This window comes from Ochotona curzoniae, unplaced genomic scaffold, assembly GCF_017591425.1.
Source record: "Ochotona curzoniae isolate NIBS_2020 unplaced genomic scaffold, NIBS_Ocur_1.0 contig_46, whole genome shotgun sequence".
Taxonomy (NCBI): Eukaryota; Metazoa; Chordata; class Mammalia; order Lagomorpha; family Ochotonidae; genus Ochotona; species Ochotona curzoniae.
This window is the reverse complement of record NW_024466340.1, coordinates 4262371-4276483: the sequence shown is the minus strand read 5'-3', so window position 1 is coordinate 4276483 and position 14113 is coordinate 4262371. Positions and strand designations below refer to the sequence as shown.

General features: G+C 50.3%; 1 protein-coding gene across 4 annotated transcripts in view; it reads left to right on the top strand.

Moving 5' to 3' along the window:
- The first annotated feature begins 2523 nt into the window (after positions 1-2523).
- PTPN11 (protein tyrosine phosphatase non-receptor type 11) overlaps positions 2524-14113 on the top strand; it is a 52011-nt gene continuing 40421 nt past the window's right edge. For 2 of the 4 annotated variants that reach the window (XM_040986961.1, XM_040986962.1), the window contains exon 1: positions 2567-2751. In XM_040986961.1, the coding sequence (XP_040842895.1) occupies positions 2738-2751 (14 nt within the window). In that variant the 5' untranslated portion in view covers positions 2567-2737. Of the gene's footprint in view, positions 2752-14113 lie in introns of all 4 variants that reach the window. The other 2 variants (XM_040986964.1, XM_040986963.1) reach the window with 2 other exon arrangements.

The window sequence follows — 14113 nt, the reverse complement described above, 5'->3', positions numbered from 1 at the left end:
TCAAGTTCTTGTCCTCCTCAGAGGAGACTGGGGTGCAGTTCTACGCCCCTGAGTTTGGACCTGACTAGCTCTGGCTTTTGTGGGTAGGGAGTGAACTAGTGATTCAAAGATATTCGGGCTTGTTTCTTTTTTTAATCCTCCCTTTCTTTAGACTTCTTTAAAAATTTTTATTTTTTATTGGAAAGACAGATTTAGAGAGAGAAGGGCACAGAAAGATATTCCATCTGCTAGTTCACTCTCCAGCTGGCTGCAGCAGCTGGAGTGAGTTGATTCAAAGACAGGAGCCAGGAGCTTCTTCTGGGTCTCCCATGCATGAGTACAAGACCCAAGGCTTTGGGCCATCCTCTGCTGCTTTCCCAGGAGCAGCCGGGACATGAACCAGCACCCACATGGGATCCTGGAGCTTGCAAGGGGAGGATTTAGCCATTGAACCATCATGCTGGGACTAGTAACGTTATTTGAAAAGCTCACATTCTATGGGAAGAGCTGGATGGGGCATCCAATGTCACTGAAATGTGCCAGGTACTGACAGGACCATGGGTGGGAGCTCTGGAAGTGTAGGAAAGAGTGGGGGGTGGGGGCTCCAATTTATTCTCAGACCGTTTCCAGGAAGGGCTGCTTGAGCTGGGGCTGAAACGTTGGAAGAGCATCCCAGGCTGAAGGAAGCAGATTTCTGTCAGGTCAGGGGGAGGGAAAGAGCAGGCAGCTCGGGGGACGTGTCCCGGGGGTCCCAGTGCAGGACGCAGGCCTCCCGCCTCCTTCCCGGGATGGGATGTGTGATTCCATCGATGTTCTAGACTGTTCTGGCTGCAGCGTGTGTGGAGTGGAAGGCGCTGATGGCTCCTGCGCTGCAGAGGCTTGCCATTACCTCGGCACACAGACACCAGCTAAGCAGTGTTACCTCACCAGGCGTGTGCTAGGTTCCGCATACATTTCCCCAACAGGGAAAGTGAAGATTCAGACCCCATCTTACAGAGAACATTCAGGCACGATGGTCAGGGCCTTTCCCGGCTCAGGAAGCTACTTCTCAGATGGACACTGGAGAGGGCCAGGTTCTTGGCTAAGGCAGTGTGCCTTGTGGAAGCATCTCACCTGGGCTGGCAGGCCCTGGCAAGGCTTCCTCGCCCAAGGGAAGAGGCCCTGAGCCCAAGATGAAAAACATTTATGCTAGGGTGTGTGGGGGGGTGCGGTCAGGAAGACCCTCTCCTGGGAGGGGAATTAGCTTGTGTGCAAGTCCTGAGCTGGAAGCAAGGGGGCGCTGTGGTGCAGCAACTGAAGCTGCTGCCTGTCATCCCACAAGAGGGATGCTTCATGTCCCGGCTGCTCCACTTCCCAGCCAGCTCCCTGCTGATGTGCCTAGGAAAACAGAGGAAGATGGCCTGTTACCTACGTGGGAGATCCTGTTAGCTCCTGGCTTCAGCCTGGACATTTGCAGACTGAACCAGCACATGAAAACTCTTTTAAATAAAATGCGAATAAACATGCAAATGTTTCAAAATTGAGGCCCTGGCATTTGAACATTGGCTTCCAACTCCGTGGTCTCCCACATCCTACTTCTTCATCCGATTTTTTTTATAGGCTTTAAAAAAAAAAGGATTTTATTTTTATTGCAAAGTCAGATATACAGAGAGGAGGAGAGACACAGAGGAAGATGTTCATCCAATGATTCACTCCCCAAGTGGCTGCAACGGCCCGTGCTGCGCTGATCTGAAGGCAGGAGCCAGGAACTTCTTCTGGGTCTCCCATGTGGGTACAGGGTCCCAAGGCTTTGGGCCGTCCTCGACTGCTTTCCCAGGCCACAGGCAGGGAGCTGGAGGGGAAGTGGAGGTGCCTGATTTGAATCAGCGCCCTGGCCCCGGCGTGGTGGCCCAGCGGCTCAAGTCCTCACATTGAACTCGCAGGGATCCCATATGGGTGCTTGCAGGGGCGGGATTACTGCAATGAACCTCCACACTGTCCTGTCTTATTTAATTAATTAAATATCCTATACTGTAGCATGCATGTATGAATACGAAAAAAAAAAAAACAAAACCCCCAAACTAGCGTGTCAGAAATGTTGGAATTTACCCTCACCCTTTTTAGTCTCCGTGTAGCTTTTCATATTCATAAATATTAAACTTATAACTATGATTCGGCTTCCGTGAGAACAGGGATTTTGGGGCATTTCTGCTCTGTCCCCTTGGCCTAAAACAGGGCTCAGTGTCCCATCGCAGCAGCCGCTTCACCGGCCACTCCCGGGGAGCGCTACTCAAATCTTTTTTTTTTTCAACACAGAAAATGAAGATTTTTCTCACATAAATGAAGGCAGGGCGGCAGCCAAGACCTAGAGATCCCCAGGGAGCTTTTGGGGGCTGCACACCTGAGGAGCGGGGCAGGCGATGCGAGGAGCGCAGTGACCGCAGCTGGGTGGGCACTGGACGCGGCGTGGGCGCCGGGCAGCCGGCAGCGGCCCACGGGAAGCCGGAAGCGGCGGCGGGCGTCGCGCGGCTGACGTCACGGCGGCGCCGGCGGCGAAGGGCGGGGGCGGAGGCGGAGCGAGGCGGGTTTTTGGGGGGGCAGCTGCACAGTCTCCGGAATCCCCAGGCCTGGAGGGGGGTCTGCGCGCGGCCGGCTGGGCTCTGCTCGCTCCCCGTCCGGTCCCGAGCGGGGCCTCCCTCGGGCCAGCCCGATGTGACCGGGGTCCAGCGGAGCCTGAGCAAGGAGCGGGTCCGTCGCGGAGCCGGAGGGCGGGAGGAACATGACATCGCGGAGGTGAGGAGCCCCGAGGGGGGCCCCGGCGCGGGCCTCGGCTCTCGGGGGGTGCCCCCCAACCTCGCCTGCTTGGGACTGGGAGGAAGGGAGAGCGTCCAGGCCGGGCCTGGGACCGCGGGGGTGGAGTGGAGTGAGTGGGGTGCAGCGTGTGGAGGGGTGGTGGACGGACAGGGTCTCTCCCGACCCCCTTCTCCGGCCCCAAAGCCGGGGGGCCCACCGCGCCCCCCGCCCCATCCTCGGGTCCCCATTCATTTCCTGCCTCTCGGCGAGTTCCGGCTGCTAGCGGCCCCAAGGGGGGGATGCCCAGCCGGCCCGGGGGGCAGGTAGAGGTGCCCAGCTCGGCGCGGCCGCCAGCGGCCCGGCTCGGCGCCGCATTCCTGACCCATTGCCTCATGAGAATTGCCTCATGGTGATTCCGAAATAACCCCGTTCTCCGGGGGAAGCTCCCCGGCCGCTCCCCTCGAGCGCGCCTCGGGGAGGAGAGACTGGGGGGGCTTCGCTCAGGACCCCCTGACCCTTGGCCTCCCCTTCCCCCCACCTCCGCTCCTACCCTTCACGGGCCGCAAGTGGAAAAACTGACTGTATGTGCAGCCGCTTGCAAGTATTTCCTTCCTCCCCGATCTTCGCTTTGGGAGATGGCAGGGCCGGGAGCTTTTTCTCGCCCTTTTTCATCCCTTGGCTGTAACCTTGGAAAACCGCGAGGACTTGGCTGCTACCCGTTTTGTGGATGTGGAAATTGAGGCTGGGAGGGAACATGCCAGCAAGTGACCGAAGTTGAAGGTGCGGCTGGGCAGGAGAGCCGCTGCGGTCCTTGTATTAATTACTACGAGCTAACACTTCTCAGCGCTTATTCCAAACCACAGACTTTTAACCACCCCCCACGACCGTGCGATAAGGTCGGTCCTCTAAACCCTGTGGTCAAGAGAAGAAAACTCTGTTTCCCAGGTTAAGCACTCGCTCAGTAAGTGGTGGAGCCCGCGTCCTCCTTGCCCATCAGCAAATCGCTGTTATTATTTTACAACTCTGGTCAGTCATTAGGAAACCTCCGTTTTGTTGTTCAACAGTCATGTGACCTGTTGTTCTCAGATAATGGGCCTGCTATTTTCTGTCACCACTCATTACGTAGGAGTCACACATAAGACCCCTTTGTGCCTCTGCCCTGTTGGGCTGTTGAGGTTCACACTGTCCTAGGCGTTGGAGAAATTGATTTCAAGCCTTTGAGGGCTATTTGAAAGAGCAACGTTTTTCAAATATTAGGCAGGTCTCCCGCAGACACACCTGCGTATCATTCACTTCTAGATCTGGAACAAGGAGGGAAAGGGGAAAAAAATAAAAGGAAACTGAAGGTCCTTAGGAAGTGAGTGACTTGGACCGGTTTCTTGATCTCTTCTTGGCAGGTGCTCCCTGATTGGGGTAATCTATTACTGCATTTCAACAGAAGAGTTAGAGCCGCAAATGTCCCACTTCTTTAGGGAGCTTTTAAGTCAAACAGTTGTCTGTTCTCTCATCTGTCAAATGGTCATTGAGCCTTTTGTTCCTCGCTCTGCTCTTCCAGACAAATAGGGATGTGCTGCTTTAGGAGACAAAAAGACTCGGGGCTGGGGGCTGGGGAAAGGGGTAGTAATAGACCCTACATTGTCCTGCTTGGGGGTTTAGAAGCAAAGAAGTGTGGGCCTTGCCAAAGCAGCAAACGGTCAAAGTGACATTAAAAGAATATTGTTAAATTAGTGAAAGGATGAGTGGCAGTGGGAGGGAGTGCGAGAGAGGGGTCTTTAACCACAGGTTCTCCTCCCGGAAGGCCCGAGTCAGGGGTCCAGGGCCCACTCCAGGTCTCCCACGGGGGCTGGAGCAGTCCCCACACTGGCCACTTCTCCCAGGACACAGGTGCTAGCAGGCAGGTGGGGTCAGAAGCTGTGATGGGACTGCAACCCAGACGCCACAATATGGGGTGCACTGAGTGAGTCAAAAACCCCCCAAAGGTGTCTGTTTCAAATGCTCCAGTGTTTCTGCCTTGTCTGTTGTGGAAAAGAAATGGGCTACCACCAGCAATGTCAGAGGAGGAGCGAAATACGCTTCTTTGGAAAGTGGTCTCACTTTTTAGAGTGTGATCAAGTGGCCGCCGTTTGACCAGCTCTCTTGGGGCGTGGCTGCTGTGCAGTGTGAGTGTGGATGTGTGTGAGCATGTGAGAAGTCATCCACACGGTCAAGGTGATGGACATTCCCAGAACCCCTCGTGACGGTGCCTTGGGCTCTTTATAAATCCCTCCGTTGTTCTCGGGCGGCCACTGTTCTGCTTTCTGCGAGTACATGCTAGTTTGCATTTCCTAGAATTTGGTGTAAGCCGGCTTGGACAGTGTGTTCCTGTTTTCTTAGGCTCAGGATGGTTATGTAGGGGGTTCATCCACGTTACAATGTGTAGTGTGTGTGTAACGTTGTGTGGGTACATTGCAGAATGCTGAATCCATTCTTGCCCATGGATGGACATTTGATTATTTCCCGAGTTTGGCCGTCCCCAGGGGCTGTCTCAGAATTCCCCGAGTGTTCATGTGGAGATGTGCTTATGAGTAGAATGGCTGGATCATAGAGCAGACGGTGATTTAATGTGCTCAGAAATCGCCCCTGCTTTTCAAAGTGGTCATACCATTGTCCTGTTCTGCTGTTGTGACTGGGGAGTTAGGGTTCTTCCACGCGCTTGCCAGCAATTGAAGTTTAGCCCTTTCGGTGGAAGCGTTGTGGTATCTCGTTGTAGTTGTAATTTGTATTTTCTCTGATGACTTGTGTGTTGGCCATCTACCTGTCGTCTTTGCCTACTTTTCACTGTCTGCTTTCTTATCATTGGGTTCTTTATGTAACCCTGTGGCAGTCCTTCATCAGAATTGCCAACATCCCCTCCAGCTCTGCGGCTCGTCTTTTCATTTTCTTAATAGCATGAGGGTTTTAATTTTGACGAAGTCTGGTTTATTGATTTTTTAAAAATAGATGATGCTTTTGGCATTATTTCTGAGGTATCTTTCCTTAAACTAAGGCCTCAAATGTCTTGTGCAAGTTTTTATAGTAGTTTTAGGCTACCCATTCATTTTGAATTTATTTTTGTGTCTAATGTGAGGTGTGGCTTTGCGCCGAGCTGAAGCCAGGAGCCCATCTCCCACGGGGATGGAAAGGACCCAGGAACTGGGGTCTTTCCAGACAGATCAGCAAGAAGCTGGGCTGGAAGTGGAGGAGCTGGGACTTGAGCGGACACTCTGATGTGGGATGTGGGAATGCCAGACCGTGGCCGAGCCCGCTGTGGCACGGCACATACTGCTGTAACTGCTAGGTGAGAGAAAGCGCCTGTGGCTGGTGGATCTGCACCTTTGTTGAAAAGGACCTGTCTGCTTCTGGACTCATACCATGTGTGCTTGGTTACTGTAGCCCTCTAGTAAGTCTTGAAGTTGGATCGTGTTAATTCCACAGCTTTGTTCTTTTTCCATTTACTTTAATCTTGGTGTTAATTCATTCAACAAGTGGTTACTGAGCCTGGCAGGGTGAAACAGTAAGATTGGCAAGGATTGCTCTCATGACTGAGGAAGCAAGAGGAGACCAGCGCATTCATAAATAAGGGAGTTTCAGCTGTGCTGAACGTGGGGTGGGGAGAGCGCAGCGAGGTTAGGTCGCTGGTTGAGGGAAGGTCTCAGGAGGTGACCATCTGAGCTGACACTGCAGTGACAAGTATTCTGTATTTTGTATGATTATCAAACAAACTCTTTTTTTAAAAAGGTGATTTATTTATTTTACCGGAAAGGCAGATTTACAGAGAGAAGGAGATACAGAGAGAGAGAAATATTTTCTGTTCTCTGGGTTCACTCCGCAAGTGGCCACAATGGCCAGAACTGAGCTGGTTGGAAGCTGGGATCCAGGAGCTTCTTCTGTGTCTCCCATGTGGGTGTGGGATCACAAGGTTTTGGGCCGTCCTCGACGGCTTTCCCAGGTCACAAGCAGGGAGCTGGATGGGAAGTGGAGCAGCTGAGACACAAACTGGGATCCCAGTGGATGCAAGGCGAGGATTTAGCTGCTGAGCCATTGCACTGGGCCTCCAAATCATTCCTTTTAATTGGTATCTTAAGGGTTTAGATTTTGGTATCAGTTCAGTAATTAAAACATCTATAGAAGGGACATGTATGCGGCACAGTAGTTAAGATGCACTTGGGTTGATTGCATTCCATATTGGAGTGCCTCGGTTCACATCTGGCTGCATTTGCAACTCTAGCTTCCTACTGAGGTCCACTCTGACAACAGATGACAGCTCAGGTGCTGAGTCCCTGCCGTCCACGTGGGAGGCTGCGACACGTTTTCTGGCTCTGGGCTTTGGCGTGCCACAGCCATGGCTGTTGCAGACTTTAACTAGTCAACAGAAGATTTCTCCCTTTGTCTTTCAAAGAAAATGAAAATAAATTAATTAAAATAATTTAAAAAATTACTTATCTTAAAAATTATTCCATGTACTGTACTAAAATCTCAACCTCACAGATGTTAAAGGAAGGCCCGAGCAGCTGGCTGGCTGCCCTTGCAGGGGGTTGAGTGGCAGTTATGCCGAGGTTTGGTCCTGAGTCTGTGCTCTGTGCTGTCCTTTCTCCCGCTGCCAAAGCCGTCTTTGCTTTGAGCTCTCCCGTCCGCGTGGAGCACACCTCTCACGTTTGCTTGGAAGATATGTAGGATAATGACTAGAGGTGGTTGGGAGGTGCAGAACAGAAAACTGAGCTTGTTCTCATGCTTGAAGTTGTTGATATATCTGACAGATTAAGTACATTTTATCCCAGGCTGTGCCTGGTGGCCATGTGTGTTTATCTCCTATGGGAGTAAATAAACTTGCTTGGCTGAAAAAATGACAGTTTCTGTGTATTTGCCATTGAAACGGAGTTGTCTTTATTTGTGACACAAGGCCAGGTTTCCGAGCAGGGCTGTTCAGGCTCAGGGACCGCTGCTGAGCTACTTAGCTCTGTGTGGTCAGTGCGGAAACTGTCGGGAGTCACACAGGATCCTGGAACGGCAGCGCCAGCTCGCGTTTGCCATGGTGACAAGCAGGCTTTGGTGTGCTTTGTCCAGCAGCTCTGGAACAATGGGGACCCTGAGTGGATTCCCCTCTCCTTTGGGCAGTGCAGGCAGCACTTGCTACCCAAAGCTGACATTTTAAAGGGCAACAAAAGCCCAATGCTTGGGGGGGTTTTGGACTGCAACCAAGGGTTTGAGGCCCTTGAAATGTAGCCCGGTTAACTGTGATGCATTTCTGTGTGTGCATTGTGACCAATAGGAAAGATACTACCCGTGTTTGCAGGAAGCGTTGAATTGGAGTCAGATTTTTATACTATTACCGAAGTGTTTGATAATGTTAGTACCAAACTGAAAAGTACGATTTAAATTTATCACTGTAGAATAGGCTGTTTGGTATATACACACACACTGAGCTGTGCATACATGAGTATATATTATGTGTTTATTTAATGTAAATGTTCTGTGTGTGCATACATATGTAAGTAGGCACTTGAGAAAGTTTGTGAAAAATGGAATTAAAAGATAAGTTTATTGGGCCCGGCGCGGTGGCGCAAGTGGTTAAAGGTCCTCGCCTTGCACGCCCGGGATCCCATATGGGCGCCGGTTCTATCCCGGCAGCCCCGCTTCCCTTCCAACTCCCTGCCTGTGGCCTGGGAAAGCAGTCGAGGACGGTCCAAAGCTTTGGGAACCTGCACCCGCGTGGGAGACCCAGAAGAGGCTCCTGGTTCCTGGCTTCGGATCGGCACAGTATCGGCTGTTGCGCTCACTTGGGGAGTGAATCATCGGACGGAAGATCTTCCTCTCTGTCTCTCCTCTCTGTATATTCGCCTTTCCAATGAAAAAATAATAAAAATAAATCTTTAAAAAAAAAAGATAAGTTTATTTTGATGTGAAGAATTTTAAACTCCCTGCATGTTTTTTAAATAGTATCTTGTATAAACTTCTTGAAGCCCCCATATATACACACATCTGCTTGCTAAAGATAATGAGCTATAGGCCAAGTGCATTATTCTTAAGGTCCTCTGTATCCTGCGACCATGGAGAGGAATTTGAATTGTATTTTAAGAGCAGTGCAAAACCACAGAAGGATGTGATCAGGGGCATGAGCTGATCTATTTAAAAATATCTCCCTGGCAGCTGGGAGGGGTTGTGAGGGTACTTAGGGAGATGAGACAGGTGAGGGGAGCAGCTCTGAGCCCAGCGGGCGGGTGGTGGGACCAGCTTTGGGGGGGGCTGCTTAGTGACACCTGAGGGGAAGATGGCGATTTGGGAAAGCAGCGCTCTCTGCCTCCCGCCGGGAAGTGCTGTGAGCACCCGGCTTCTCACAGTGCTTGTCCTTACTGCCAGTCTCCAGCCCTACATTAGAAAGGAGGACTGGGCTTGTAGCCTGCAGAGTTCTAAATGGTAAACCTTTTCTCTTCGAGGACAAAGAGGGTCATTTCTATTGAGCCACAAGTAAGAATATTGCTTTGTATGTAGGCAAGAGACTGACGCTGGACTCAAACATTTGCTTTTTTTTTTTTTTCTATATGAATGGGAGAGAGGGAGGGAGAGATGAGCTGTGCTTTGGTTCACTCCCCAGATGTCTGCAGCATGCCAGAGCCAAGAGGCTAGAACTTAACCCACCCAGGTCTCGCATGTGGGTCGCAGGGGCCCTGATCCCTGGCCTGACACCTGCTGCCTCTCCGGGGTGCATGAGCCGGAGGTGCCAGGACTCACCCTGAAGCACCCTGCTCATAGATGTGGGTGTCCCAGGCGGCTGCGTCTTACTGTGGGATTCTCGTTTGAACTCCGGCGGTCCTCAGGATAAGTTCCCGAAATGGCTAGCCTGCCTTCCTGTTTCTGCACATCACCGGAGTCGGGGGATGTGGAGATGAAACAAAATATTCAGCGTCATTGTCTTTTCTTTTTGTTTCATCAGCAGTTTTTAACCACTTGGCGTAAGTTAAGTTCCCGGCCTCAGAGAGCAAAGGCTTTGCAGACGCTGCATTCCCTAATGAGGGATTTAGATTGTGGCTGTGATGTCGGAGCACAAGGGCTGGGTTTGTGAACTCCTGCAGGCACGGATTAGGTCTTTGATTTCTTCAAGCCCATTCAGCATCCTCCTCCTGCGTAGTAGGCACTGAAGTCTGATTTTAGGAACAATTATTAATAGTTCAGAGGGGGTGTTTAATTCTTGTTGATTTATTTCATTTTGTTTGAAAGGGAGAGAATGTTTTAAAGATTTATTTTTTATTATTTTTTCATTGGAAAGGCGGATATACAGAGAGGAGGAGAGACAGAGAGGAAGATCTTCCGTCCGATGATTCACTCCCCAAGTGAGCGCAACGGGCCGATACTATGCCGATCCAAAGCCAGGAGCCTCTTCCGGGTCTCCCACGCGGGTGCAGGTTCCCAAAGCTTTGGGCTGTCCTCGACTGCTTTCCCGGGCCACAGGCAGGGAGCTGGAAGGGAAGCGGGGCTGCCGGGATTAGAACCGGCGCCCATATGGGATCCCGGGCGTGCAAGGCGAGGACCTTTAACCACTTGCGCCACCGCGCCGGGCCCGGGAGAGAATGTTTTATGCACTCATTCACTCCCCAGATGTCCACAATATCTAGGTCCGTGGCGGAAGCCAAGAGCCTGGAGCTCCATCTCGGATTCCCGTGTGGTGCTAGGGATCCAAGTACTTGAGCCATGGTCGTCGGCTTCCCAGGATGTGCCTCAGCAAGAAGCTGGATCGGAAGTAGAACAGCTGGGACTCAACTCAGGCTATCCAAGACAGGCTGTGGGTAGCTCCGTGTCCCCAACACTCGGCTGTTTGTTTCAGGCATTGATTTGAAAAAGGCTGTTTTTCACAAATGCCAGTGTGTGCGTTGTGTGTGTCAGTACTTTCAGGAGATGGATGATGCCCTGGGCCACATCATGACCTGAGAGCTGATGCCAGCCGAGGGGCAGAGAGGATGCATTGGCAGGGTTGACAGGCTCTCCTGTTCATGTGACTCTGGTTTATTTGGTACCTACTGTGTGCATGGGGAGGACTGGAAATTGTATCCCTACTAATCCCTTTGGCCTGATGTGTTCATTCCCTTATTGATAAACTCAGAATTGTATTGCTTAGCCTTGTCCTTGTCCCTCCATTCAGGGATGTTGATTCAGTTGCATTGTGCAGGTTTGTTGGCTTGGTTTGGAGACTAACCCCAATTGTGTCGCGTATCTGACCAGCGCAGGGTGCAGATGTGTGGAGTCCCTGTTCTTTGTCTTGGTGCTTCATATTCCAAGTGCTTATAACCCTGAGGTCAGCTGTATAAACAAAGATGCCCATTATGCCACTCTTCTTCATTATCTTCCCCTACAAATCTCAGAGGTTGAATGCATGCGATCAGCCTCCTCCAAATATGAGGACACATCCCAGGACTGCCTGTGATTGCACAGGCATGTTAAACAGAGACTGGTAAAAAGGTTTTCAGTAATCATAAATGCTTTTTGAAGAACTAGCCAAGGAAGAAGAGTTCGAAATATATTAAAGCTTCAGTTTATGCAGCATGGAGTAGAAACTCCACACAATTTTAAATAATGCAGAGTCGGCCTCAGAGCTATGAATTAGCTATAAAGCCATGCAGCTTAAATGACACCTCTATCAGAATGGCCTATGGGAAGCTAGCATAATTATGCCTGAGAAATATCCATCCTGTGTAATCCACACCAATGATGTTGAGCAGCATAACAGCGACAGTGGAAACGAAGGTTTATTGGGTGCTGTGCTGTCCCGCCCCTGTGCTAAATGCTGGTTACTAAATTTCCCTGGAAAACATCGCTCTCGTCCATTTGTGCTAATGACAGGATAGGTCTAATTATAAGTTGTAAGTGAAGTAGTGCAGGTTACTTAATGGAAGGGTAAGGATGACAATCGCCTCATCTTCCATTGCTGATCTAGTTGCCGGGCGTGGGTGGTGCTAACCCCGCCTCACCTGCAGCCTTGGAAACAGCTTTTATGTTCCGGACACTCTGTATCAGTAGAACGTTATAGGAAACTATGATTTTGGTAAAATATGCAAAGGTGAGAAGGCGTAGTTACATTAGGAGACAATCTGAATTCAGAATCCTGCCGTGGAATTTTTTAGAAATAAATAGCAGGATGTAATGTTTGAAAGAATGATGTCTTTCTTCCAGTTTGCACCTAGCACATTTACCTGCAGTAAATGTAGTTGTGATTTATTTCTTAGGTCACTAGCTGTGGCTGTTACTTTTATTTAAATGTGTATGTGTGTAAATAGTTGTTCCTAGGCCCTCTCAACACTGAGAGCTGGGAGCTGTCCCCCCCCCCCCACACACACGCATGCCACACACTTATGCATACATCTGTTTGTAGGCCTGTGTGTGTGTGAGGGGCTCTATCTACCTGATTATATTTGTGTCTTAAGTGCTGTCTGTTTAACCTGCATAATGACACAGTATGAGGGCTATAATTGTAACCTACCTTATACTTTATTGATTTAGTCCTGTTATCAGAGCCAGCTCCCAACTGCTGTGACAAAATTGTAATAAGCATACAAAAATCATTGTTTTGGGCCTGGCGTGATAGCGTAGTGGTTAAGGTCCTCACCTTGAACACTCCAGGATCCCATATGGGCACTGATTCTAATCTCAGCAGCCCCACTTCCCATCTAGCTCCCTGCCTGTGGGCTGGGAATGCAGTAGAAGACGGCCCAATGCTTTGGGACCTGCAGGAGGCTCCTGGCTTCGGATTGGCTTGGCTCCAACTGTTGTGGCCGCTTGGGAAGTGAACCATCGGACGGAAGATCTTCCTCTCTGTCTCTCCTCTCTGTATATTCACTTTTCCAATAAAAATAAATAAAGCTTTAAAAAAAAAGTCTTAACCCTTAAAAAAATAATTGTCTTAATTTTATCACTTATAAGAAGTGTTAGATGATGACCGCCAACTGCCTGATTGCTGGTGGAATAATATCAGCAAGTTGTTCAAAGTTGTAATGGAAGCTTTATTGGAAAATCTGCTCCTGGGCCCACTTTGTGCAGAGCGGAAGGAGGATGGAGGCGAAAGGGCCTCTGAGATATGTGTTGAGGAGTTTTATACCCCTCCTCACACATGGGCAGGCAAAGGGGCTGTCTGTGCCCCAACTATGCAAGGAATGTCCATTCAGGTGTGCCATTGGTCAACTGGAATCCCGCTAGCTCGGTGACGTAACTGGCTCCTGTGGCTCTCCCTGTTCCATGCTGAAGCCTGGGAGATATGCCGGGTCCAGAGCAGATCAGCCCCTCATCTCCAGTACCCTGGGTGGCCGTCAAGAAGTACTTACAGGCCTGGTGTGGTAACCTAGTGGCTAAAGTCCTTACGTTGCACGTGCCAGGATCCCATATGGGCGCCGGTTCTAGTCCCGGTAGCTCTACTTCCCATCCAGCTCCCTGATTGTGGCCAGGGAAAGGGGGGGGTGGCACCCAGATCAGGCTCCTGGCTCCCGGCTTTGGATCAGCTCAGCTCTGGCCATTGTGGCCATTTGGGGAATGGACCAGTGGGTGGGGTCTGTCCTTCTCTTTGTAAATCTGCCTTTCCAATTAAAATAAATCTGTAAAAAAGGATGTGTTCCTTTAAAATTTGTATGCTTATTGTCTATATTGTAGGGGGAAAAGCAAATCCAGAATCCAGCAGATTTTTTTTTGTCATTTTAAAGTACAGTTGATAGAAAAATTGTAGTTTGTCTCATGAATTAAAGAGAAGGTTAAGCCAAGCAGTTTGCAGTCTACCTGCTGTGACCTTGGTGGGATAGTTGCCCACCTCTGTGGGGGTGTTTTCTCATTGGGCTCCTTTTCCTCTGCCATCAGTGTGTTAGTCCCTTTGCAAGGAGGATGGGGACACACTGGACGAGAAATAAGGATCTTCTGGGCTCTGTGGCTTTGCCAGTCTAGCCTCTAACTGGCAGTTGTAGCATGTGCCACTGAGGGAAACACTAGAAATGTGTGGCTTGGGGCTGGCGTTGGGAACAGTGGTTGCCAGGTGGCCTGGGTGGCCTGTGCTCTGTGTCGGCGTCCCTGACTTTGTCTGCCGATCTCAGCTTTCTGCCCAGGTGCTCCACGGGGGCAGCAGTGCTGGCTCAGGTAGGTAGGACCCGGTCGGCCGCTTATGAGAACCCGATTAAATTGTGGGCCACTGTCTTGTGCTTGGCCCAGCCCTGGCTGTTCTGGCGTTAGAGAGTGAACTAGCAGATGGAAGAGTTCTCTGTGTCTGTGTCTTTGCCTTTAAGTTACATAAAATTAATACAAAAAAAGAAAGAAATTGTGACCCAACACTATGTTGTCTATTTCCCAGTGGACACATTGTAAAAGTGTGTTTTTAGAC